We start from the raw sequence: 26,394 nt of genomic DNA, 5'->3' as shown, positions 1-26,394 counted from the left end.
TAAAAACATATAAAGCAAAAATTGACAGAAACAAAAGGAGAAAAAGATAAATCCACCATTAGAGCAGACATGACCACACTTCTCTCAATGGTTTATAAAATAAGCAAACCAAAAAGATGAGTAAGAATATGGGAAATTTCAACCATACAACTAATAAACTTGGGCTAATTTATAGAGGGAAAACTGCTCTCCAAAACAATGGAATACAAATTCTTTCAAAGAGCTGATGGAAGATTTAGTGAAACTGACCATGTACTGGATAATAAAACAAGTCTACATAGTTCAAAGGACTGAAAACATTCAGAGCATGTTCTCTGACTGTCGCAGAATTAAAACTCAGTAAGTGGAAAAGTATAGAATAAAGCTGTCAATTCTTATAAGAAAGAAACCACAGAAATAGAAACAAAAAATATATAGGGACCTCTCCAAAGAACATAGGAATGCACTTTAAGGGTCTCCCACTGGCCAAATCTAGGACAATTATGCATCAAAACAATATAGTAAGAGTTTATAATCCACTGGATAAAAATAAGAACATAGGAATCCATAACATAATAAATGAATGAATGATTAAATGGGGAAAAGTCTACTTTAGAGTGACAATAAAATTAGAAGAAATGATGAAGTTAGAAAAATCACTATTTTGTATCCATCATGATACATAGCTTTATTACCAATCAAAACTTCCAATTAAGTTACCATGATCGTAGAGTCTTAAAGGACTAAAACTTACTCTCATTTCAAAAGTCATAAAAATTAACAAGTATTCAAAATAGCAAAAGAAATTTAGACACAGTAAATACACACACACACAGGGTTGGCCAAAAAGTTAATATGGTTTTTCTGTACCATCTTACAGAAAAATCCTAACAAATTTTTTGGCCCAACCCAATACTTCAGCATAACCATTCTGGCACCTTCACCTTGGACTCTCTGGTTCCCAGAGCTGTCAGAAACAAACATCTGTTGCGTGTGTGTGTGTGTGCGCGCATGTGTGTGAGTGTGTTCACTTAAATACAGTGAACTAGTTTAAAACAGAAAGTGAGTTCTATTTTCTACTTTCCACTGAAATAGATCTGAAACTCTTACCTGGGCACAACAAATGAAAGCAATGGAAAGCGTCAGTAGGAAGACGGAAGACACCACCACGTCCACCGATCGCTGTGGGCCCCGTCTCTAGAGAGTGAGACACAGGTTAGCGTTCTAGGTCCCCGCCGGAGACAGATTAGGGGACCCGATCTTACTATGCTGGTGTGAAAACAAACATTTATAAGAAGTTTCTGACACAGGATTTTAATATATTTTGGACATCTTCAACTTTAATTAAGCTCTGAGATTCATGCCATTCAAGTTAAGGGTGTGATTGATTCACTAACACATTTTCAGCTGGAATGTTTCCGCAGAAGTCAGAGAACGATGCAACATCCAACTTATCACTCTGCCCTAAGAGTTTAAAATTTCTTTTCCCTTTCCAAGCCCTTATTTAATTAGCTCTACCAGCTCTGCAGATAGATCACTCCCAATCTGGTGTCAAACAGGTGAGCTAGATGTCAGTCACTGACATAATCTGTCCAGAACATAGGACTACCCAGCCTAGTGAATATCTGCCACCAGAAATTTCAATGAGCATGTTTTCTGTGTATTATTGCAGATATTCCATGGTTAGTTAAAACTCACCTTTAGAAAGGAACGCAGTGATAACCATATCTTAATGTTCTCCACCTTTTTAAGTCTGAAATGAGGTATTTCATATTTCCTAGCTTTCCTGGCAGAAGTAATATGGCTGAAGAGTTTTGCAAATAAAAATCTCTAGAGGAGGTTAAAAAAAAATCACAAAGTGAAATATACGTATGTGTCACTGTGTGTATACTTATATAATTGTAAAATATTCCCAGCACATAAAAAATATTAAAAGAATCAAGTTCTGATCATTATGTATAATGTGCTTTCTGTAGCAACAGATTAATGAGCTATTAACAATGCTTTTTCACTTCCTGTCTTAGTGACTTCTTCATGGGGGCTTTCCCAAAGGCTCAGTAGGTAAGGAATCCACCTGCAATGCAGGAGACACAGAAAATGCGGGTTCAATCCCTGGGTCAGGAAGATGCCGTGGAGTAGAGCATGGCAACCCACTCCAGTATTCTTGCCTAAATTATTGCATGGACAGAGGAGCTTGTAGCTTGGGCTACAGTCCAAAGGGTCGCAAAGAATTGGACACAACTGAACACGCATGTACACATTCTTCTGATATACTACACTCTGGACATTTTCAAGGAACACACCTTGGAGACCATTGTGAATCCCAACCTTCACAAATTCAAATATTTATACAAAATTCTAGCTTACTCCCAAATTACATTTCCATTCAAAAACTGTATTTTTTTTGCACATACCGCCAATATAATAAGCCCTCAATACCAAACTCTTATCCAATTTCAATAAATTTATTTGTTTATTGGATATTGGCCATTTTTCAGAAACATTTTCACTTTGGAATTACTACACACTCTACATATATAAAACACATCAAGGCACATCAAGGAGCAGGTGCAAGCAATCAGTTAGGCTCAGCCACTCCTACATATAGGCTCAGTAAAATTTCAGATTACAGCATGTCATTTGTAAATAATCAATATCAGAAGTGTTGAACCCACAAATACCAAAAGTCCACTTATCAAGCCTCCACTGCCCATGTTAGCTTCTGGAGAGAGAACAAATCAAGACAACAAAAGCAACTCAACATACTATCAAATACAAAAAACGAGGTGAGAAATTTTACTCAATTTTCTACTGACCTGTTTATATGTTCTCTCTGCCACACACATCATGAAAAAAAACATCCAGGTAAGACACAGTCGCTCAAAAAAGTTAATTATAGACAAAATAATAATAGGTGTAACAGGTGGTGCCCCACAAAAGAGAGTCAAGATCTCCTCAGCTGAGATGGACTTTAGCTGGTCAAGGTTCTTCTCACGGAACAGTCGGTGTAAAAAAGGGAAAAATGCTAATCCAATGGTGACGACATTTCCCAGCATCTGATAACCTACTCCTTGCTGATATGCATTAACCTGGAAATTAATTTAAAACAGCTATCATTATTGCACAGCTTTATGGAGTTGTGAAGCAGTATTTGTCAAATACTATTTAGATTATTATAAACTAAATCTGTTCTAAAAGAAATACAAATAAAAATGACGTACAGATTTATGACTTTTAGGATTAAATAAGAAATATTTGTAAAGTCTACCTGAATAATTGATCAGGCTCACAGAGACCTTTGTAACAAATTTAAAAACACACTACCAAGTGAAAACTGGCTACAAAATTTAAGGTACACATACTTGTGTCTTAAAAACAGAGTCAATGTTTTGATCATTAAATACAATCTGAAATAGCTGTGTGTGCCTGTGTGTTCAGTTGTGCCCGACTCTTTGTGATCCCACGGACTGCAGTCCACCAGGATCCTCTGTCCATGGGATTTCCCAGGCAAGAATACTGGAGTGGGTTGCCATTTCCTTCTGCAATGAAACAGCTGCTGATTATAAAACAGATCTTTTGAAAATTCTGAAAACTTATTAAACCTTACCCTGCTCATGATGATGCCACTTATTTCCAACACAGACATATCCATCTTTTTGCACTCATTCCCTTCCCAGATTATTGCACTAACTCGATCCGAGGCAGGACTTGAGTTCTGAAGCCAGAATAAATGGTTCTGAGAAGAAAAAATAAATATTTCCATCCACTCATTCTTTCCTCCTTTGGAATTTCTTCCCTTTGTCCGGTTCCCAGGCCACATTCGCCAGTGCTCTGCCTTGTCATTCTGTTCTCTCCCTCACAAAGCCCATCACTCCAATTACCACCTCCACGATGCTGGCTCCTGGTCCTTTCTCTTCACTAAGCCAATTTCTTACCCGAAGAGAGGTTGTATGTCTTCTATGATAATGGGAAGTAGGATTCCATGATCTCCGAAGTTGCTTCCCCCTCTAAGCATATGGAAGTGAGGATAAGCTTGGCGTATTCATGGGATATTAAGGAGGAAAGTATTTCCATAGCACCATGACTAGACCAGGGGTAGGAGGAAGTTAGGTAGGAGAGGCGCTAACAGGCCTTAGATAACACTGGAATGGTAAGGAGGTCAGCCTTTCTCTGGTCTAATCAGGACATGGAAAAGCACAGAAGGTCACTATGAAAACAGCCCAGCACTTTCCTCTGTCATGTCATGCCTTGTTCTTCAAGTCCCAACTCAAGTCCATTTTCTCAACATGTGCTCTCTCAAGGCCACAAGTCTCTCTCATATTGCCCTTCTCTGAATCGATCAAAAGCCTGTACAGTCTATCGCAGATAAATTTGCATCTAATTATATGCTGCTGCTTTTATAGTGCCCTCTACTTGTTTTCCATAAAATCATCTTGTCTCCAAACTAATACATATGTTATTTTTTTAAAAAAATATCATATGGCATATTTCTTCTCCTACAACAATGCTTGGCATAATGCTGAATAGCACTTATGGATCTATTAACCGATTTAGCCAAAAAATATTTATTAAGCAGCTACTATTAACAGGAACTATGGATATAATGGAGAACAAGATACAAGGTTCTTGACATCAAGGAGTTTACAGACTTATAAAGAAGACATGATTAAATAAAGCTACTGCATAGTGTGATAAGGGAAGAGAAGAATGCTTTAGGAGCATATTAAAAAGACTTCCTAAGGAAGTATCAACTGAGTCAAGATCTGAAAGACAAAAGGGGGTGACCCAAAGGAATGAGTGCTGGAGAAAAGTGTGTTTCAGGCAAATAAATCAGTTTGTGGAAAGACCCAGAAGTACATGAGGAAACTGGAAGAAGTTCAATTGAGTTGCGAGACTCAACTCAACCATGTGAGACTATATCAGAGCAAATAAACAGAAGCAAATAATCCAAAAGGAAAAAGAAAGCAATTAAAGCATTGTAGGGGGAGTGGCATCAGATCTTTACTTTTAAAAAACAATTTTAGTATTTTATTTTTTTAATTCTATTTAATTATTTGGCTGAGGTGGGTCATAGTTGCAGTGCGCGGGCTCCGTAGTTGTGGTGGGCTCCAGAGCCTGTGGTGCACAAGCTTAGCTGCCCCAAGGCATAGGGGATCTTAGTTCCCTGACCAGGGATTGAACCCATGTTCTTTGCATTGTAAGGCAGATTCTTAACCACTGGACCACCAGGAAGTCCCAGATTTGTATTTTAGAAGCATCATTCCAGCTGTAGTGTGGAAAATGAAGCAAAAGGGAACAAGACTAGAGAAGCTGTTGTAAGGATCCAGATGAGAGCCATCCACTAAGCAGGGTGGACACAGATGAGCAAATGCAGATATTATACAGCAGAATCAAGAAAACGTGACCACAGATTAGATACAGGGAATGGCAGAGGTGGGGGCGCTGAGGGGGGGCAGTGGTGACATCAAGAATGGCCCCAAGAATTCTGACTTGGGTGGTTAGTGGTGGCATTTAGAAATATGGGGACTAAAAGAAGAACATGTTAGGTGGGAGAACTGGGGGATGATGCACTCCACTTAACATGGTGAGTTTCATCTTAACCTAGTTATTCTTATATATGCCTTAAAATTATACCATAAATCCCAAAAGTACAAAGGTGGAAATCATCATGATGCTATGCATAACTACCAAACGCTAATGTAATCTAGATGAATCTTCAGACTGAATGAAAAGAATATTTAGATTCAAATTTTGATAGAAAAATTGGAGGGAAAAGTTTAAAACTTTAGTGATAAAGTATATGTTGTTTCCAGGTAGTTTATGAAAATTGTATACATTTAATGAAGCAGAATGTTTTTCATTATAATGTATAACCTAAATCTAAGGTATCTTAGAATCAAGAAAATTCAATAACTAAACAAATGAATATCCAACATCCACTATTTATTAAGTCATTGTGGAAAAAAGAAAAGAAAAAATAAAACTAAGAAGAGTCATGATCATTGGCATTAAACACAGGAAGGGCTGATATGAAAACCATTTTTTAATCATTCAGTCCAGCCAGCAGAGGGACAAGCTCATGAAATAATCATCACAGCTCTACAAGTATTTAAGTAGAGAGTAACCAATCGTCTGACAAAAATAGTACTAACCAAGCTAACATGTACTGGCTGCTTACTCTTTGCCAAGATTGTGCTAAGCACTTTAAATTATCTCATTAGATATATCACAATATTTCTAAGAAGTAGGAACTACTGTTACTACATGACAGAAAGTAAAAACATTTCTGAAGAATGAATTCCTAGATTGATTGGAAGGTTGAAATAAACTAAGAATCCCCATTTCCAGGCTATCTGATTTTATGATACTAAAAGAGAACCTGAAATTAAAAGCATCACTTGCTTTATACATTATTAGAGAAGAAAGCAATGCCATCTCCTAGTAATTCACATAAAATGCCATGATATATCTGAAAATACAATATGAGGTTACTGCAACCCTGCTCATATAAAATGAATATTAAGGATCATTCTAAGGAAAATAAGAAAAGGTATTAGGAACAAACAGTTAGGTTAGGGGAATTAGAGAGTGCTTTCTTCTGAGTACCGAGCCCAACATCTTCAATTACAAATTACGCTCAATTTCTTCATCTCTAAATTAGGGAAAATAAGGGTCCACCTTATAGGGTTACTATAGAATTAAAAGAGATAATACGGTGCCTGGCACACGGTAAGTACACAGTAAATATTAGTTATTATTATCGTCACCTTTACAGACCTGCTGGAAAACATCCTCTTTGGGGTCCCGTTTGGTCCCTGAGTGAAGGGAGCTCACATGTGCCCCCTCACTGTCGCTGGTGACAGATGACCGGCACTCAGGGCCATGAAGCAGGTCATCCCATAACATGTCCTCTGTCTCCGAGTCATGGCGGGTGCTCTCCGAGTCTCTTCTCAACATGTTGAGGCTTCGAGAGCCACCACTCATGCCAGACCTAGAGCCCTTTAAGGGAAAAAGAAAAACCAAAAAAAATTATTTCATTCATTTTTAAAAACAACTATATCTGAAATAAAATGAAAACAAGGCACCTACGGTGATGACTGGCATGCTCTCATAAACTGATGGCCATGCCTTTGTTGACAAGACTTCACATAACAATAATACACTTTCATATTTAAACGTGAACTCTGATGACTCTTAACAGACTATAAAAGAGGACTCTTTCTGAGAAGTATTGCCAAGTCATGGGATTGTTCAGCTGAGGTGCCCTGGGGTGGGAGTGACTCCTGCAAACACATCCTGAGGGCCGACTCTGGGAGTAGGTGTGGCTGAGCCTACTTGCACACCCAAAGTGTCTTCTACTCTAAATATTGTGAGCTTGACCATAGACACAATCACATCTGGGAACCCAGCCAAACAGGGAAAAGGGTAATCAAGCAGAGGGAAAGGATGGACATTGCAGCTCTCCTGCAGTATAAACATAAATATGAAAGTTTTTCCACAACCCAACAACCTTGCCGATCAAAACAAAAGCTACCACCATCTCCTCCCCTGATCTCTGAATTATAATGTTCCAAATGTACACTGGGCTTCCCTGGTGGCTCAGATGGTAAAGAATCCACCTGCAATGTGGGAGACCTGGGTTCAATCCCTGGGTTGGGAAGATCCCCTGGAGGAGGGCATGGCAACTCACTCCAGTATTCTTGCATGGAGAAATCCCACGGAGCCAGTATAGTCCATGGGGTTCCAAAGAGTCAGACAAGACTGAACGACTAAGCACAACACAGAAAATGTACAATATGTCCATTAGCTTTCATGATAAGCAGATTTACTGCTCCCATTTCTCATTTCTCAAATATCTGTCCTCAGCATCAATGCCATTTACACAGAAACAATGCTTAAGAATAAACTCCATATTCCAAGTGAATATTATTAAGTGGGTTTCCCTGGTGGCTCAGACAGTAAAGAATCTGTGTGCAATGCAGGAGACCTGGGTTTAATCTCTGGGTTGGGAAGACCCGTGGAGAAGAAAACGGTTACCCACTCCAGTATTCTGGCTCTCATCATCTAGGGATTCAGGAATCTCTTTCTGGGCATCATCTATGATACTTTTATGATCAGATCAAAGACAAAGAGCTCATTCTTTTTCTTGGGTGACTAGTCATATAAAAGCTGATAGATTAAAAAAAAAAAAAGCTGCTAAATAGGTAGACAGTTGGAGGCAGAGGAAAAAGTGAAAGTGTTAGTCAGTCATTTCTGACTCTCTGCGACCCTATGGACAGTAGCCCACCAAGCAGCTCTGTCCACGGAATTCTCCAGGCAAGAATACTGGAATGCGTGAGTCGCCATTCCCTTCTCCAGGGGATTTTCCCGACCCAGGGATCAAATCCAGGTCTCCTGCACTGCAGGCAAATTCTTTACCATCTGAGACACCAGGGAAGTCCTTTACCCATTCCTTTTTTTTTTTTTTTCAATTGGTTGTCCTAAAGTTATGTGTATGTTTGCTAGCCCCTCCTCTGCATCCAAAAAAAAAAAAAAAAGGAATGGATAAACTTATTACATTCAAGAATAAGCCTTGAAAAAGGATACATTACCTGACTGAAGGCTGCTGATTCAAACTCTGATTCAGCCAGGCTATCTGAATCCCGCACAACAGAGCACCACTTGGAAGTGGTCTTTTTTACCTGCAAAAAATCAAGACCACAAATGACAGGAAAATATGTTAAATACTTTGTTACTTGGGAATTAATGCCTATACTTTAATAAACTAAAATAAAAATTACCTGAGTGTTTAGGTGTCTTGAAAGTATTGATTTTCTACTCTTAATTTCACAACCGTTGTCACTTGAGGCCCCTTCTACACTCCTCCGCAGTATCATCATCTGTGTCTGGGCTTCACCGTCATCGTCACTTGACAGATCATCTGAAATCCCATTACCCAAACGCCTAAAAGACTCCTACAAAGAGAGCAGCAATGTCCTCACAGGGGACCGCCCAGAAGACTCCAGTAAGCTGTGTGCATAAAAACTAAGAAGCAGTAAAAGTAAACTAAGTCAAAGCTGAACAAACCTACATATTCGTTGGTCTTAATAAAGAAAAATATTAAGCTTTCTTGAAACTAAATAATTTAAATAATGTAGAGGTTAGAAGCACAGGCTTGAGTCAAAGTCAAGTCTGAATCACAGCTCTTCTATTTATTAGCTATGTAACTTTCAGTTCAGTTCAGTTCAGTCACTCAGTCGTGTCCGACTCTTTGCAACCCCATGAATTGCAGCACGCCAGGCCTCCCTGTCCATCACCAACTCCCGGAGTTCACTCAAACTCAAGTCCATTGAGTCAGTGATGCCATCCAACCATCTCATTCTCTGTCATCCCCCTTTCCTCCTGTCCCCAATCCCTCCCAGCATCAGAGTCTTTTCCAATGAGTCAACTCTTCACATGAGGTGGCCAAAGTACTGGAGTTTCAGCTTCAGCATCAGTCCTTCCAAAGAACACCCAGGACTGATCTCCTTTAGAATGGACCGGTTGGATCTCCTTGCAGTCCAAGGGACTCTCAAGAGTCTTCTCCAACACCACAGTTCAAAAGCATCAATTTCAGCACTCAGCTTTCTTCACAGTCCAACTCTCACATCCATACATGACCACTGGAAAAACCGTAGCCTTGACTAGATGGACCTTTGAAGGCAAAGTAATGTCTCCGCTTTTCAATATGCTACCTAGATTGGTCATAACTTTCTTTCCAAGGAATAAGCGTCTTTTAATTTCATGGCTGCAATCACCATCTGCAGTGATTTTGGAGCCCCAAAAAATAAAGTCTGACACTGTTTCCACTGTTTCTCCATCTATTTCCCATGAAGCGATAGGACCAGATGCCATGATCTTAGTTTTCTGAATGTTGAACTTTAAGCCAACGTTTTCACTCTCCTCTTTCACATTCATCAATGTAACTTTAGGTAAGTAATTAAATCTCTCTGGGCCTCAAGTTCCTCATTGGAATGGTGATGACAATAAATAAATAAATCCCTCTAAGGTCAGGAACAAGACAAGGATGTCCACTCTCACCACTATTATTCAACATAGTTTTAGAAGTCCTAGCTACGGCAATTATAGAAGAAAAAGAAAGACAAGGAATCCAGATCAGAAAAGAAGTAAAACTCTCACAGTCTGCAGATGACATGATATTATACATAGAAAACCCAAAAGAAACTATAAGAAAATTATTAGAGCTAATCAGTGAATTCAGCAAAGTCGCAGGGTACAAAGTCAATACACAGAAATCACTTGCATTCCTATACACTAACAATGAAAAATAAAAAGAGAAATTAAGGAATCAATACCATTTACCACTGCAACAAAAAGAATAAAATATCTAGGAATAAACCTATCTAAAGAGACAAAAGACCTGTATACAGAAAACTATAAGACACTAATTAAAGAAATCAAAGACGACATAAACAGATGAAGAGATATTCCTCATTCCTGGGTAGGAAGAATCAATATTGTGAAAATGACTATACTACCAAATGCAATCTACAGATTCAATGTGACCCCTATCAAAATTACTAATGGCATTTTTCACAGAACTAGAACAAAAAATTTCACAATTCATATGGAAACACAAAAGACCCTGAGTAGCCAAAGCCTTGAGAAAGAAGAATGGAGCTGGAGGAATCAACCGTCCTGACTTCAGACTATACTACAAACCTACAGTCATCAAGACAGTATGGTACTGACACAGAAACAGAAATATAGACCAATAGAACAAGACAGAGAACCCAGAGATAAACCCACACATCTACAGGTACCTTATTTTTGACAAAGGAGGCAAGAATATACAACGGGGCAAAGACAGTCTCTTCAATAAGTGAGACATCTGAACATCTATGTGCAAAAGAATGAAATTAGAACACTACCTAAAGCCATACACAAAGATAAACTCAAAATGGATTCAAGACCTAAATGTAAGACCAGAGACTATTAAACTCTTAGAGGAAAACATAGGCAGAACACTCGATGACATAAATCAAAGCAAGATCTTCTATAACCCACCTCCTAGATTAATGGAAATAAAAACAAGAATAAACAAGTGGGACCTAATTAAACTTTAAAGATTTTGCACAGCAAAGGAAACTACAAACAAGGTAAAAAGACAAACCTCAGAATGGGAGAAAATAATAGCAAAGGAAACAACTGACAAAGAATTCCCAAAATATACAAGCAGCTTATATACAGCTCAATACTAGAAAAGCAAAGAACCCAATCAGAAAGTGGGAAAGGCATCTGAAGAGACATTTCTCCAAAGAAGATATACAGATGGCTAACAAGCACATGAGAAGATGCTCAGCATCACTCATTACTACTGCTGCTGCTGCTAAGTCGCTTCAGTCGTGTCTGACTCTGTGCAACCCCATAGACAGCAGCCCACCAGGCTCCCCCATCCCTGGGATTCTCCAGGCAAGAACACTAGAGAAATGCAAACCAAAACCACAATGAGATACCACCAGTCAGGATGGCCATCATCAAAAAGTCTATAAACAACAAATGCTGGAGAGGGTGTGGGGAAAAAGGAACACTCTTGCATTGCTGGTGGGAATGTAAACGTATACAGCCACTATGGCAGGCAGTATGGAGATTCCTTAAAAAGCTAGGAATAAAACCACCATATGACCCAGCAATCCCACTTCTAGGCATATACCCTGAGGAAATCAAAATTGGAAAAAGACACGTGTACCCCAATGTTCACTGCAGCACTATTTACAATAGCTAGAACATGCAAGCAACCTAGATGTCCATCAACAGACGCGTGGATAAAGAAGCTGTGGTACATATACACAATGGAATACTACTCAGCCTTCCTGAGGAGTTCCTTCCACAAAAAGGAATGCATTTGAATCCGTTCTAATGAGGTGGACGAACCTAGACCCTATTAAACAGAGTGAAGTAAGTCAAGAAGAGAAATATAAATATCGTATTCTGACACACATATATGGAATCTAAAGAGATGGCACTGGTGATTTATTTTCAGGGCAGGAATGGAGAAACAGACATAGAGAACAGAGCTATGGACATGGGGGAAGGAAAGGAGGGAGAAGGGGAGATATATGGAGAGAGTAACACAGAAATTTACAATACCATATGTAAAAATAGATAGCCAATGGGAATTTGCTGTATGACTCGGGGAACTCAAACAAGGGCTCTGTGACAATCTGTAGGGGTGGGAGGGGGAGGGAGAGAGGAGGGAGGTCTGGGAGGGAGGGGACATGCATGTACCTATAGCTGATTCTTGTTGATGTATGACAGAAAAACCATAAAATTCTGTAAAGCAATTATCCTTCAGTTAAAACATTAAAAAAAAATAAAAGCATCTATCTCACAGAGCTGTTGAAAGAATTAAGTGAGTTATTACATGTAAATCACTTAGAATAGTGCCTGATTGCAGTAATGGCTCAAAAAAAATTAGCTTTTTATAACTCATAAATGCCACAGTCTAACAAATAGAAAATATTTCATGACTATAACACAAAAGTATAGTTATTTTTAGACATAAAGCAGAATAATAGCTCTATCTAAACATAAAAATATTTTCCCAAACCTTAACACACACTATTCCTGCCTCTCTGGAAGATGACATGGAAGCCTCTACACCAATCTGTTCATTGAATCTACCAGCCTCCTCCTAAGTCTGGACCAGGGGCAGATATAACAATAAGCTCTGGCCCTAGAAATTGGAAGAATAAGGTAAAATCTTCATATTATTCTTCATGGTGTTCTCCTTTTCATGTCCTTTGGTTTTACATTTCAAATGCCACAAATCTATTAGAATCTATTGTGTGCTTTTAGCAGAGTCTAAGAATAGAAAATTTTACACAAGAAAAGGACCAGGTAATACTTATACTCATCTAAATCTTACCCTACGGCCCTTTTCTCCATCGGAAAATTTTGCTTTCTCTCTTGTTTGCCACATTCTGATCTCTGGTCGACACTGTCTCTTCTTGATGATAGGATGCAGACAACCTGAATCATAGTCAGTTTCCGTCCCTCTGTTACATATTAATTTAACTCTTTTCATCCTATTTTTTTAAAGGAAAAAAAATGATTAATAATTAGTTTTCTGAAAGTAGTATCTTTCATGAAACCACTTTTCTTCTGAGGAGTAGAATATGTTAATCTGGAAATCAAGAAGATTCAGAAATCGTGTTTTTCAGGCTCTCCAGCTTTCCTAAGGGTGTAGGAAGCCAGAATATAGTTCTCTCTCTAGTCTCCAAAGACTTGGGTCAGTTGATTGAGAGGAATCCTGTTCTTTTTGGTTTTGCAAGGAAGTAGGTTCACAGTCTTCCTCTCAAACACAAAGCCAACCCCTCCCTCACACTGCCTGTTTGTTACACTTCACAGGATGTCTTTCCCTCTTCCGTCCTTCAAAGCCCAGTAACCCTCAGCTCTTCCGTGACTCCTGCCGACTGTGTCACCCCAGAATAGTCATTCCATCTGCTGAACTGCATGGCCTTTAGTCAGCATGATACCATTTACGGTATTTTTACATTGTTGTGACTGCCTCATACCTGCTAGTTTTACTTTCCTAATAAGACGGTAAATCACTGAGAAGAGGAAAGTGCAGTGCCCAGCACAATGTTCAGCTAAAGAACTCAAATGCTTCAACTTATCTTTAGAAAAATAGGTGGACACAATTTGTCTTCAAAAATGAAGCTGCAGAACACTTTACTTTTGAGTCACAAACATTAATATATGACAAAAATAAGTATTTCTTCGAGTCACAGTACCGCTGTCATGACCTACAAAATCATGCAGGAGGTCGAAGTTGTCTTAGACTCATCTCCCTTTCTGTCCTACAGCCCACTGACAGCAGCCTCCTGCCCTGCATCCCACATCTAAAGAGGAATCAGCTCTCACACTGAAAAATACGTCATCTCTTAAAAGTTCTTCTTTCTCTCAAGACATTTGCCAATATGGCTTAAAATATTTAATCTTTGAGAGTATTTATATTTCTGTAATCTTGTGGTCTAAAAAGCCACTAAAGATCAAACAGAAGGGCACTTTTATGGTAGGTAACTGGACTCATGGGTAATACGGCAGACACTGGTGACACTGTGAGTAAGAAAACCACTCTAGAACTTTTAAAATCACACCACTATGATAATATGCTCACACTGCATAGTCCTAAAACCTAATCAGGTTATGTACTATGCAAACACTAAAGTGAACACAAAAACACGTAAAACTTCCATTTTATTGGAAGTGTTAATAAGTATTAATTTGGTGAAAATGTGAAAATTGGGAAGTATTAATAAGACTTCCCACCTGTTGCCAAAGAGAGTCCTCCAAAAACTACCATTAAGGGGTGCAGATTCCAAAGTTTCCACTCCTCTGGCTTTATCAGAGGAGTTATTTCCATTCTCTCGGCTCCCATCACCATTCACAGTTTTTCGTAATTTTCTACAAAAAAATATTTCAACAACTTCAGATTATTCAAGACCTTTTCTATTTCTGCTTAGAATATCCCTACCATTTACCACCTGAAATTAAGTATAATGAACTTCTCATAATGAGGATACATTATGCATGAACATTTCTGATTTAAGGGCAAAAACAGATTCCAAAGATACCAAAGGGTATCATTTTGTTCATTCATTAAAGAAATAGAACTGCTATTCAAAAATATTACTAGCAGGAAAATTTTCTTCTATATGACCAATAGTCTTCAGGAAACACTAAAAAAAAAAAAAAAAAAACAATTTCTTTAAATATGGATGTCAGAAATCTACCCATTTGGCACATTTAATCAGGGAAACATGAAATAATAGCAAGCAATCATTTTTTTTTTTTTTTTGGCTTTCCTACGCAGTGAAAAGATATATCCTGTAAATACCAATGAGACACAGCAAAATATTTAATTTCTTTAGAAAACATTAAATAAATTAAACTGAATTTTCAAGGAGTATTCTTTTCTGGGGAGAAAAAAAAAACATGTTTAGAAAGTAACATTCAAAAATAAGTATAAATATGTTGAAATTCTTTGCACCAAATGAAAAAATCTTAAACTCCTTGGGGGAACAAAAACCTATCAATACTCTGAGGAAAGATGACTTGTGGAAGATAATACCATATATACTTTAAAAACGTTTAACAGTTCCAAAACCCATACACAGCACATGATCAGTAAAGACATGACATGAATCCAATGTGTAGAAAAGTTAAATCTTTATTAAAAGTTTAGAACATGTAGAAATCAATTCTTTTTATTTACTATTGAAAAAAGGTAAGAACATTAATACCATTAATCAGACATACTAAGATCCTTGTATATAGTGAATTTTCACCAAATTTTAAGACTGAATTGTGAAGAATGCTTTACAAAAATCATCATTTAAGGAAAATTTTAGTAAGGAATAATACAGTATAGAAATTATCCTTTTAAACAACTGTACTCAATGGCCCCCTCCCGGTTAAAAGTTTATGACAAAGTTTCTTAGCATCAGGGAGAAAAGTAAAAGTAAAGCACTCAATTTCTTCTAGCCAAAAAAAATAATGAAAAATATATGCAAAAGAGGAAGGCTTTTTATTATTTTACTTCAAGATTCTGTTCTACAATGCCTCTCCTAGAAAATACACAACCACAAGTGTAACTTCTCATCTCACCTTCTTCTCCGATTTCCATTGTTCCCTGATGGCCTTGTGATCTGAGTAGACACAATCTGACAGTGGACAGTCCCCATGAGTAACATAAGGCACAAGGGTCCGAGGACTTCACTTACATTCACGATAGGCATCATAAAATATAACGCGAGTGCTATCACTGAAAGGAAAAGGTTGCAAAATGGAAACCATTAGGGCTCGTCTTTAAAATCAATTCTAATAACCATACAGATTATTTCTCCAAAAATCTATCATGTAAAAAGGATACAGGTGAAAGCACATAATTTCCTTCAATACAATCCACCTGCACATTAGCTGGGTGAAAACCTGAAGCCCTGCATCACAGAGCAAGTGAAAAATGATGTGTCCAGAGGATATGCCTTTCTGGCAAGACGATAGTCTAGGTATTTCTAGATATTTCCACCACAAAACAACTAGCTGTCATATAATCCTTTGTACTGTTGCTCTGCTCAGAGGAATAGTATTTTCCAAGGCCCAGAGTTATATGTAGCGATTAGTAGATTTAAGATTTGAACCCAGGCAGCTAGGCTCCAGAGTCTTTTTTGAGAGGTGGGGGGCGGGGTGGGGATTGCACAGTGTGACATGTGAGATCTTAGTTTCCAGACCAGTGATAGAACCCAGGCCCCTGCAGTGGAAGCATGGAGCCCTAACCACTAGACCGACAGGGAATTCCTAGAGTCCTTACTGTTAACTGCTATGCTACATTGCCTCTCTGCATGTGCGAAATGTCCAAAGATATAAAAAATGAAAGAAACAGAAAAATATTACAAATTATCTCCCAAAACTTCCAGATACAAGTTTACAGATTAGTTCTTTCAGACTTGCTCACAAAGATGATTCTTGTGCTATACGAACTTTTCTATGTGGAGAAAAATTAATTTCATTCCCTAATACCCTGAAGCAGAGAAGGCGATGGCACCCCACTCCAGTACTCTTGCCTGGAAAATCCCATGGACGGAGGAGCCTGGTGGGCTGCAGTCCATGGGGTCGTGAAGAGTCAGACACTACTGAGCGACTTCACTTTCACTTTCCACTTTCATGCATTGGAGAAGGAAATGGCAACCCACTCCAGTGTTCTTGCCTGGAGAATCCCAAGGATGGTGGAGCCTGGTGGGCTGCCGTCTAAGGGGTCGCACAGAGTCAGACACAACTGAAGTGACTTAGCAGCAGCAGCAGCAGCAGCAGCAATACCCTGAAGAGCATTCTTGCCTTGAAAACCCCATCAACAGTATGAAAAGGCAAAAATATATGATACTGAAAGATGAACCTTCCAGGTCAGTAGGTGTCCAATATGCCAATGGAAAAGAAGAGAGAAATAGCTCCAGAAGGAATGAAGAGGCTGAGCCAGAGCAGAAATGACGCCCAGTGGTGGAAGTGTCAGGTGGTGAAAGTAAAGATCAATGCTTTAAAGACCAATATTGCATAGGAACCTAGAATGTTATGTCCATAAATCAAGGTAAATTGGAAATAGTCAAACAGGAGATGGCAAGAGTGAACATCGAAGGAGTAAGGGGCTGAAGACACTGAGACATCGCAGCAGTGCTGGAAAATAACAGCAGCAATACATGTACCACCCTCCACTCTCTGCTCGGACAAAATAACCTTTAAGCAACAGTAAAACAAAAATATTTCAGATTAAAAAACTAAGGATTTCTCACCAAAGGCCTGCATTACTTCTAATCCTTAAAATGTGGATCCTCAAGAAGGAATGAAGAGTATTGCAAATGGTAAATACCTTGGTAAAATTAAACACAATTTGTCATTTTACTCTACTTAAAATGTATTGGCTGATTTAAAACAAAAATTGTTATCTTGTGGGGTTTATAATATATGAACTTATAATGCATATGGCAACTGTATTGCAAAGGGTTCAGTTCAGTTCAGTTTAGTCACTCAGTCGTGTCTGACTCTTTGCAACCCCATGAATTGCAGCACGCCAGGCCTCCCTGTCCATCAACAACTCCTGGAGTTCACGCAAACTCATGTCCATCAAGTCAGTGATGCCATCCAGCCATCTCATCCTCTGTCGTCCCCTTCTCCTCCTGCCCCCAATCCCTCCCAGCATCAGAGTCTTTTCCAATGAGTCAACTCTTCACATGTATTGCATGCGAAGACTTCGCAAAGTATTGCAGTTTCAGCTTTAGCATCAGTCCTTCCAAAGAACTCCCAGGGCTGATGTCCTTTAGAATGGACTGGTTGGATCTCCTTGCAGTCCAAGGGACTCTCAAGAGTCTTCTCCAACACCACAGTTCAAAAGCATCAATTCTTCGGCACTCAGCCTTCTTCACAGTCCAACTCTCACATCCATACATGATCACTGGAAAAACCTTAGCCTTGACTAGACAGACCTTTGTTGGCAAAGTAATGTCTCTGCTTTTGAATATGCTGTCTAGGTTGGTCATAACTTTCCTTCCAAGGAGTAAGTGTCTTTTAATTTCATGGCTGCAATCACCATCTGCAGTGATTTTGGAGCCCCCCAAAAATAAAGTCTGACACTGTGTCCCCATCTATTTGTAATGGGTAGGGGAATTAAATGAACCTAGAAAACTGCAAGGTTTTTATACAACAGGCAAAGTGCCCAGGGTCATTACTTGGGAGTAAGGAAAGACATGGAATGTTGGGAGTGCCTTTAGATCAGGTCATTACTCTCTTAGGTATTAGCCAAGAGAAATGAAAGCGTATGTGCACACAAACATTTGTATCTGAATATTCATAGCAGTTATATTTGTAATAGTCCCATATTGAAAAAAATTCAAATATCCATCAACAGGTGAAAATATAAACAATGTCCCATTCATAAAATGGAATGCTACCCAGCAACGGGAATCAAGTACTGATGCATACAACAACAAGAGTGAATTTCAAAATAATTTTCCTACTAAGTCAATCAAAAAAAGAGCACAAATTCTACTCTACTTATATAAAATTCTAGAAAGTGCAAACTAATCTGTATTAGTAGAAAGCTGATAAGTGATTTCTAAGAGAGAACAAAGGAGACAGAGGAGAGGGATGAATTATAAATGGGCAAATGAAAACTTTGGGGAAGGGTGGATTTGCTCATTACCTTGATTTATTATATACCTTGATTATATTTTCACAGATATATATATATATATATATATATATATGTCAGTTGCATTGCATTGTACACTTTAAATAAATTCTAATTATTATACATTCAAAAAACAGTGTGAAAATCGACATTTTAGGAATCAGTGAACTAAAATGGACAGGAATGGGCAAATTTAATTCCAATGACCATTATATCTACTATTGTGGGCAAGAAATCCTTAGAGGAATAGAGTGGCCTTATAGTCAACAAAAGAGTTCAAAATGCAGTACTTGGATACTATCTCACAAACGACAGAATCACCTTGGTTCATTTTCAAGGCAAACCATTCAACATCACAGTAATCTAAGTCTATGCCCCAATCACTAATGCCGAAGAAGAAGAATGGTTCCACAAAGATCTACAAGACCTTCTAGAACTAACAGCAAAAACAGATGTCCTTTTCATCATAAGGGATTGGAATGCAAATAAGTAGGAAGTCAAGAGATACCTGGAGTAACAGGCAAGTCTGGCCTTGGAGTACAAAATGAAACAGGGCAGAGGCTAATAGTTTTGCCAAGAGAATGCACTGGTCACAGCAAACACCCTCTTCCAACAACACAAGAGAAGATTCTACACATGGACATCACCAGATGGTCAGTAGCAAAATCAGATTGATTATATTATTTGCAGTTGAAAATTGAGAAGCTATATACAGTCAGTAAAAAGAAGACCTAGAGCTGACTGTGGCTCAGATCATGAGCTCTTTATTGCCAAATTCAGACTTAAATTGAAGAAAGTAGGGAAAAACCACTAGGCCATTCAGGTATGACCTAAATCAAATCCTTTCTGATTATAGAATGGAAGTGACAAACAAATTCAAAGGATAGGATCTGATAAAGTCCGTGAAGAACTATGGATGGAGGTTCACAACATTGTACAGGAGGCGGTGACCAAAACATCCCCAAGAAAAAGAAATGCAAAAAGGCAAAACGGTTGTCAGAGGAGGCCTTACAAATAGCTTAGAAGAGAAGCTAAAGGTAAAGGAGAAAAGGAAAGATACACCCATCTGAATGTAGAGTTGCAAAGAATATCAACAAAAGATAAGAAAGCCTTCTTAAGTGAACAGTGCAAAGAAATAGAGGAAAACAATAGAATGGGAAATACTAGATATCTCAAGAAAATTAGAGATAACAAGGGAACATTTCATGCAAAGATGGGCACAATAAAGGATAGAAACAGTATGGATCTAACAGAAGCAGGAGATATTAAAAAAGAGGTGGCAAGAATACATAGAAAAACTGTACAAAAAAGGTCTTAATGACCCAGATAACTATGATGGTATGTTACTTACCTAGAGCCAGACATCCTGGAGTGTGAGTCAAATGGACCTTAGGCAGCATTACTATAAACAAAACTAGTGGAGGTGATGGAATTCCAGCTGAGCTATTTCAAATCCTAAAAGATGATGCTGTGAAAGTGCTGTACTCAATATGCCAGCAAATTTGAAAAACTCAGCAGTGGCCACAGGACTGGAAGAGGTCACTTTTCATTCCAATCCCAAAGAAGGGCAATGCCAAAGAATATTCAAACTATCACACAATTGCACTCATTTCACAGGCTAGCAAGGAAATACTCAAAATCCTTCAAGTCAGGCTTCAATAGTACGTGAATCGGCAATTTTCAGATGTACAAACTGGATTAAGAAAAAGTGGAGGAACCAGAGATTAAATTGCCAACATCCACTAGATCATAGTTAAAGCAAGAGAATTCCAGAAAAACTTTTTGCTTCACTGACATTAAAGCCTTTGACTGTGTGGATCACAACAAACTCTGGAAAATTCTTCAAGAGCTGGGAATACCAGACCACCTGATCTGCCTCCTGAGAAACGTGTATGTAGACCAAGAAGCAACCATTAGAACCAAACATGGAACAACAAAACTGGTCCAAAATTGGGAAAGGAGTACATCAAGGCTGCAAATTGTCACCCTGATTATTTAACTTATATGCAGAGTACATCATGTGAAATGCCAGGCTGGATGAAACACAAGCTGGAATCAAGATTGCTGGAAGAAATATCAATAACCTCAGATATGCAGATGACACCACCCTAATGGCAGAAAGCGAAGAGGAATTAAAGAACCTCTTGATGAAGGTAAAAGAGAAGACTGAAAAAGCTGGCTTAAAACTTAACATTCAAAAAATTAAGATCATGGCATCTGGTCCCATCACTTCACAGCAAATAGATGGGGAAAAGATGGAAACAGTGACAGACTATTTTCTTGGGCCCCAAAATCATTGTGATGGTGACTGCTGCCATGAAATTAAAAGATACTTGCTCCTTGGAAGAAAAGCTATGACAAACCTAGATAGCATATTAAAAAGCAGAGACATCACTCACTTTGCAGACAAAGGTCCATCTAGTCAAAGATCTGGTTTTTCCAGTATTCATGTAAGATGTGAGAGTTGGACCATAAAGAAGGCTGAGCGCTGAAGAACTGATGCTTTTGAACTGTGATGTTGGAGAAGACTCTTGAGAGTCCCGTGGACAGTAAGGAGATCAAAGCAGTCATCCTAAAGGAAATCAGTCCTGAATATTCATTAGAAGGACTGATGCTGAAGCTGAAGCTCCAATATTTTGGCCATATGATGTGAAGAGACTATTTGCTGCTGAAGACCCTGATGCTAGGAAAGACTGAGGGCAACAGAAAGGGGAGGCAGACGAGGAGATGGTTGAATGGCATTATTGACTCAGTGATGTGAGTTTGAGCAAATTCTAGGAGACAGTCAAGGACAGGGAAGCCTGGTATGCTGCAGTCCATGGGGTTGCAAAGAGTCAGACATGACTGAGGAACTGAACAACAAACTGATACCCAACAAACACAACATCAGCAAGAAAACAATAAACTACAAACCTTGCAGACTTGTGAATATGGATACAAATTTACCTCTAAAATGTTAAGTACCATGACGGCAAGGATATTTGTCTATTTTGTTCACTGCCATACCAAGACAGTATCTGGCGCAGAGTATACACGCAATTATTTGTTGAATGAATGATTAAAATACTTCAATGTAAATTTGATAATATAGCAAGAGAATAATTCACCAAGACCACATAGGGTTTATGCTAGAAGGAGAGTAGGAAATCTTTCTCAGAGCCTAAAAGTGTACTTGGCACAGACATGTTAGGCACTTAAGGAATTGCTGACTGAGACAGAATCTATGAAATTTAATATTTTAATAGGATGTAGTTTTGATCATGTGCATACATGTCATCTCAATTACCAATTGTGTAAAAGGCCTTTGTCCCTGATTCCTGGGAGGTAACTCTTGGAATTTCCCAAGTGTTGGAAAGTATCTTTGTTTTCATGGTGGGTCCCTTGGACCACACCAGGTAATATATGCCAATAAAATGACTAAGAATAGGAGTAGCCATACCAGAAATACCAACTATGTAATTAGAGGGCTGGGGCTGTGAACTACATTATATCACCCTGATCTCTGGGGAGGGAACAGGAGCTAAAGACTGAGTTTAACTCCATGGCCAGTGACTCAATCAACCAGGCCTACATAATAAACCCTCAATGAAAACTCTGAATTCCAAAGCTTGGGTGAGTTTCTCTGGTTGGTCATACCTTGTGCATATTGCTATCCATCAGGGATAGAAGGTAACACATCCCTAAAGATGACAAAAACTTCCTGATTGGAGCCCGCCCAGACTTTGCCCTGTACGTCTCTCCTAATTTGTATCCTTCTGCTATAATAAAACTGTAAATACAGCACTTTCCTGAATGCTTTGAGTTATTCTGGTGAATTATCAAACCTGAGGGAATGAGTGGGGGACCCTGAAAGGCTGATCAGAGTAAGGATAGCCCTGCTGCTGCTAAGTCACATCAGTCGTGTCCCACTCTGTGTGACCCCATAGACGGCGGCCCACCAGGCTCCCCCGTCCCTGGGATTCTCCAGGCAAGAACACTGGAGTGGGTTGCCACTGCCTTCTCCAATGTATGAAAGGGAAAAGTGAAAGTAAAGTCGCTCTGTCGTGTCCGACTCTTCGCGACCCCATGGTCTACAGCCTACCAGGCTCCTCCGTCCATGGGATTTTCCAGGCAAGAGTACTGGAGTGGGGTGCCATTGCCTTCTCCAAGGATAGCCCTAGGGATCCCCAAAGTAAGGCTGGTATCTTGGGAAGGACTGTGCCTTTAACATGTGAAGTCTGGTCCAATTCTAGAACTGAAAACACATTCCGTAAAATTAAACATCTGTTCCTGATTTGTATTAATCTTAAATGTCAATCTTTACTAAAATACTAGGAATGTAAAAATATGTTAACATGCAACCAACAACAAAAAAAAGAATATATAAGTAGTACTCACTTTGACAGCACATATACTAAAGAACATATAAGCAAAATCAACATGCATCATATTAATGAAGACATTCTGAACAGAAACAAAACAGGGTGACCACTCTTCCTGTTAACACTGCTCTAAATATGTAGACTAATTCTATGAAATCAAATGTATGGTAAAAGACCAACTTTTCATTACACTAACAATTCGGCTGTATAATTAGAAAATCCTAGAGAAGCACTGAAAAACTGTTAGAAAAAATGAGAGTTTAGAAAACGGCTGGTTATAACAATTTTAATACAAACTAAAATCTTGCAAATATAAGAGCAAATACTAGTAAAAATACATAAGCAAATAAAAAGCCTCATACCTAAAGCAGCAACAACAAAAATAAAGGCAAACTATTTTCCTTTAATATGGAACTTCCCTGATAGCTCAGTTGGTAAAGAATCTGCCTGCAATGCAGGAGACCCTGGTTCGATTCCTGGGTCAGGAAGATCCCCTGGAGAAGGGATAGGCTACCCATTCCAGTAGTTTTGGGCTTCCCTTGTGGCTCAGCTGGTAAAGAATCCCCCTGCAATGCAGGAGACCTGGGTTCGATCCCTGGGTTGGGAAGTTCCCCTGGAGAAGGGAAAGGCTATCCACTCCAGAATTCATGGACTGTATAGTTCATGGGGTTGCAAAGTGTTGGACACGACTGAGCAACTTTTACTTTCAAGCATCCTCTGATGGATGACATACATAAACAAAGTGTGGTCTATACACACAGTCAGTTACTATTCACCCTCAGAAAGGAAAGAAATATTGGCACAGGCTACAAATGGATAAATCCTGAAGACATTATGCTAAGTGATATACAGTATGATTCTATTTATGTGAGATAGCTAGAGGAGTCAAATTCATACAGTCAGAAAGCAGAATGGTAGTTGTCTGGCGCTGGGGATAGGAGGAAGTGGAGAGTTATTGATTTAAGAGTACAGAGTTTCAATTTGGAAAAATGAAAAAAGCTCTAGAGATGGATGGTGGTAATAGCAGACTAGTAATGTGAATAGACTTAGTATCACTGAACTGTATACTTAAAAATGTTAGATGGTAAATTTTATGTGTATTCTACCATATGGAAAAAAAAAATGAGCTTAACAAGATCTAAGCAAGTTTTGTAAGAAAAAAATAAATTCCTACAAAGCTTTACAAAAAGATATAATAGAAGACTTGACTAAAAGGAGAAAAATACCAATTTTCTCTCTATTCCCTCCAAATATATATCTATATTTTGGAGTGGGGTATGGGGAGTTCCAGTCCAAATTTCAATTTTTTTTGGTCTTTGATCATGATAAAATATTCTAAATTATTTTGCAAAAAGTAAGCAAGTAAGAATACCTAAGAGAAAATGTTGGAAAAAACAGAGTAATCGAGGAATACTTGTCCTGCTCAATGTTACTATATATTAAATAGCTACAGTAATTAAAGAAATATGGCACTGATATGAAAATAACCAGGCAAATTGATGGTACAGAATATATGGTCCAGAATGGACCACAGCATATGTGAAAATTTAATATATATAATTTATCTCAACAAGAAAGGAAATTCTTTAATAACAAACATGTGGGAAAATATTTAGCTTCATCCTTATAAGTAACCAAAGAAATGCAAATTAAACAAGCAAAATACTAACTTTTGTATGTCAAATTAGGTAACATTTTTTAAATTATGATAATGCTGATAAGATTGTGGTAAAACACAATCTACTACTTTCCAAAAGAACTGTCACCAGCAGTTTCACTATATGCACTAAAAACCTTAATATCTTTAAGGTCTTTGATCTGTTAATTTTAGTTCAGAGAATAAACTCCAAATATATAATATATGAAAAATTTTGTTCATGATGGCATTAATTAATAGGGAAATACTAAAAACAACCTAAATGTTCACTAAATGAGAAAGCTTATGTGAATTATGGTACTTTTATATAATGGAATATTAAATAGTTATAAAAAGTGTTTATGGTAAATCCTTATGATAGACTCATACAGACTTTAAAATATTGGGTTGGCCAAAAAGTCTGTTAAAGTTTTCCATAACATCTTAACAGAAAACCCAAGAAAGCTTTTTGGTCAACTTAATAGTATGAAATGATGGTGTGTCCACATGATGGAACATTATGCAGCAATTAAATTATATTTTTGAAGACAATTTTAAAAAACTGATGCATATAAAAGAAAATAAAAATCACCCCAAATTCTATCACCCTAACCCAACCTTCCCCTTTCACCTACTCTTTCTTCTAATTCACATCTATCTGCTCAGGAATCACTATATCTACATTGCCCTCTTTCAGGAAGTGTTTCTGATAAGCAACAGAGTACAGTGAAGAGCATACACTGCGTCCCTATACATAGTGAGAAGAGAGAAAACATCAGGTAGTGATGTGTGACACATAGTCCCCCCCTGTGACAGTGACTGAGGGGTGGCAGGACTATTTAGAAAGTACAGATACGGCAAGTTTATGAAAGCTACATCTGAGTGCAGATCTTAAAGATGAGAGAAAAGACAGTCATGTGAAAAACCTTACAATTATTTCAATCAGAAAGAAAAGCCCTGGGTGAGGAAAAGAAAAAGGCCTCTGCCTGCAGTGAGCAAGGAAGAAAGTGCTAAGACATGGCATCCGAGAGTTCAGCCGAGGAGTAACCACGTAGGGCACTGGAGGCCCTGGTGAGGAGGTTTGGGCTTCTATTCTAAGAGCAATAAGAAGTCACTAAAGGGTTTTAAGCAGCGAAATGTGATATAGGTTCCATTTCAAAAGATTTCTAAATAGACATTTCTCCATAGAAGACATACAAATGGCTAACAAACACATGAAAAGATGTTCAACATCACTCATTATTAGAGAAATGCAAATCAAAACCACAATGAGGTACCATTTCACGCCAGTCAGTATGTCTGCGATCCAAAAGTCTCCAAGCAATAAATGCTGGAGAGGGTGTGGAGAAAAGGGAACCCTCTTACACTGTTGGTGGGAATGCAAACTAGTACAGCCACTATGGAGAACAGTGTGGAGATTCCTTAAAAAACTGGAAATAGAACTGCCTTATGATCCAGCAATCCCACTGCTGGGCATACACACTGAGGAAACCAGAATTGAAAGAGACACGTGTACCCCAGTGTTCATCACAGCACTGTTTATAATGGCCAGGACATGGAAGCAACCTGGATGTCCATCAGCAGATGAATGGATAAGAAAGCTGTGGTACATATACACAATGGAGTATTACCCAGCCATTAAAAAGAATACACTTGAATCAGTTCTAATGAGGTGGATGAAACTGGAGCCTATTATA

General features: G+C 38.4%; 1 protein-coding gene across 2 annotated transcripts in view; it reads right to left on the bottom strand.

The window, feature by feature from the left end:
- The window catches only part of PHTF1 (putative homeodomain transcription factor 1), a 73,374-nt gene that overhangs the window by 14,000 nt on the left and 32,980 nt on the right, over nucleotides 1-26,394 (bottom strand). For both annotated transcript variants that reach the window (XM_010830782.1, XM_010830783.1), the window contains exons 6-15: nucleotides 15,631-15,787; nucleotides 14,293-14,427; nucleotides 12,887-13,046; nucleotides 8,760-8,933; nucleotides 8,571-8,660; nucleotides 6,757-6,978; nucleotides 3,587-3,715; nucleotides 2,796-3,068; nucleotides 1,678-1,809; nucleotides 1,090-1,176 (exon numbers count right to left, since the gene is read on the bottom strand). In XM_010830782.1, coding sequence (XP_010829084.1) covers nucleotides 1,090-1,176; nucleotides 1,678-1,809; nucleotides 2,796-3,068; nucleotides 3,587-3,715; nucleotides 6,757-6,978; nucleotides 8,571-8,660; nucleotides 8,760-8,933; nucleotides 12,887-13,046; nucleotides 14,293-14,427; nucleotides 15,631-15,787 — 1,559 coding nt within the window. The remainder of the gene's footprint in view (nucleotides 1-1,089; nucleotides 1,177-1,677; nucleotides 1,810-2,795; nucleotides 3,069-3,586; nucleotides 3,716-6,756; nucleotides 6,979-8,570; nucleotides 8,661-8,759; nucleotides 8,934-12,886; nucleotides 13,047-14,292; nucleotides 14,428-15,630; nucleotides 15,788-26,394) is intronic.

This window comes from Bison bison, unplaced genomic scaffold (assembly GCF_000754665.1).
Source record: "Bison bison bison isolate TAMUID 2011002044 unplaced genomic scaffold, Bison_UMD1.0 scf7180017864519, whole genome shotgun sequence".
Lineage (NCBI taxonomy): Eukaryota > Metazoa > Chordata > Mammalia > Artiodactyla > Bovidae > Bison > Bison bison.
The sequence above is the reverse complement of the archived record's forward strand: the minus strand, read 5'-3'. Positions and strand labels throughout refer to the sequence as shown.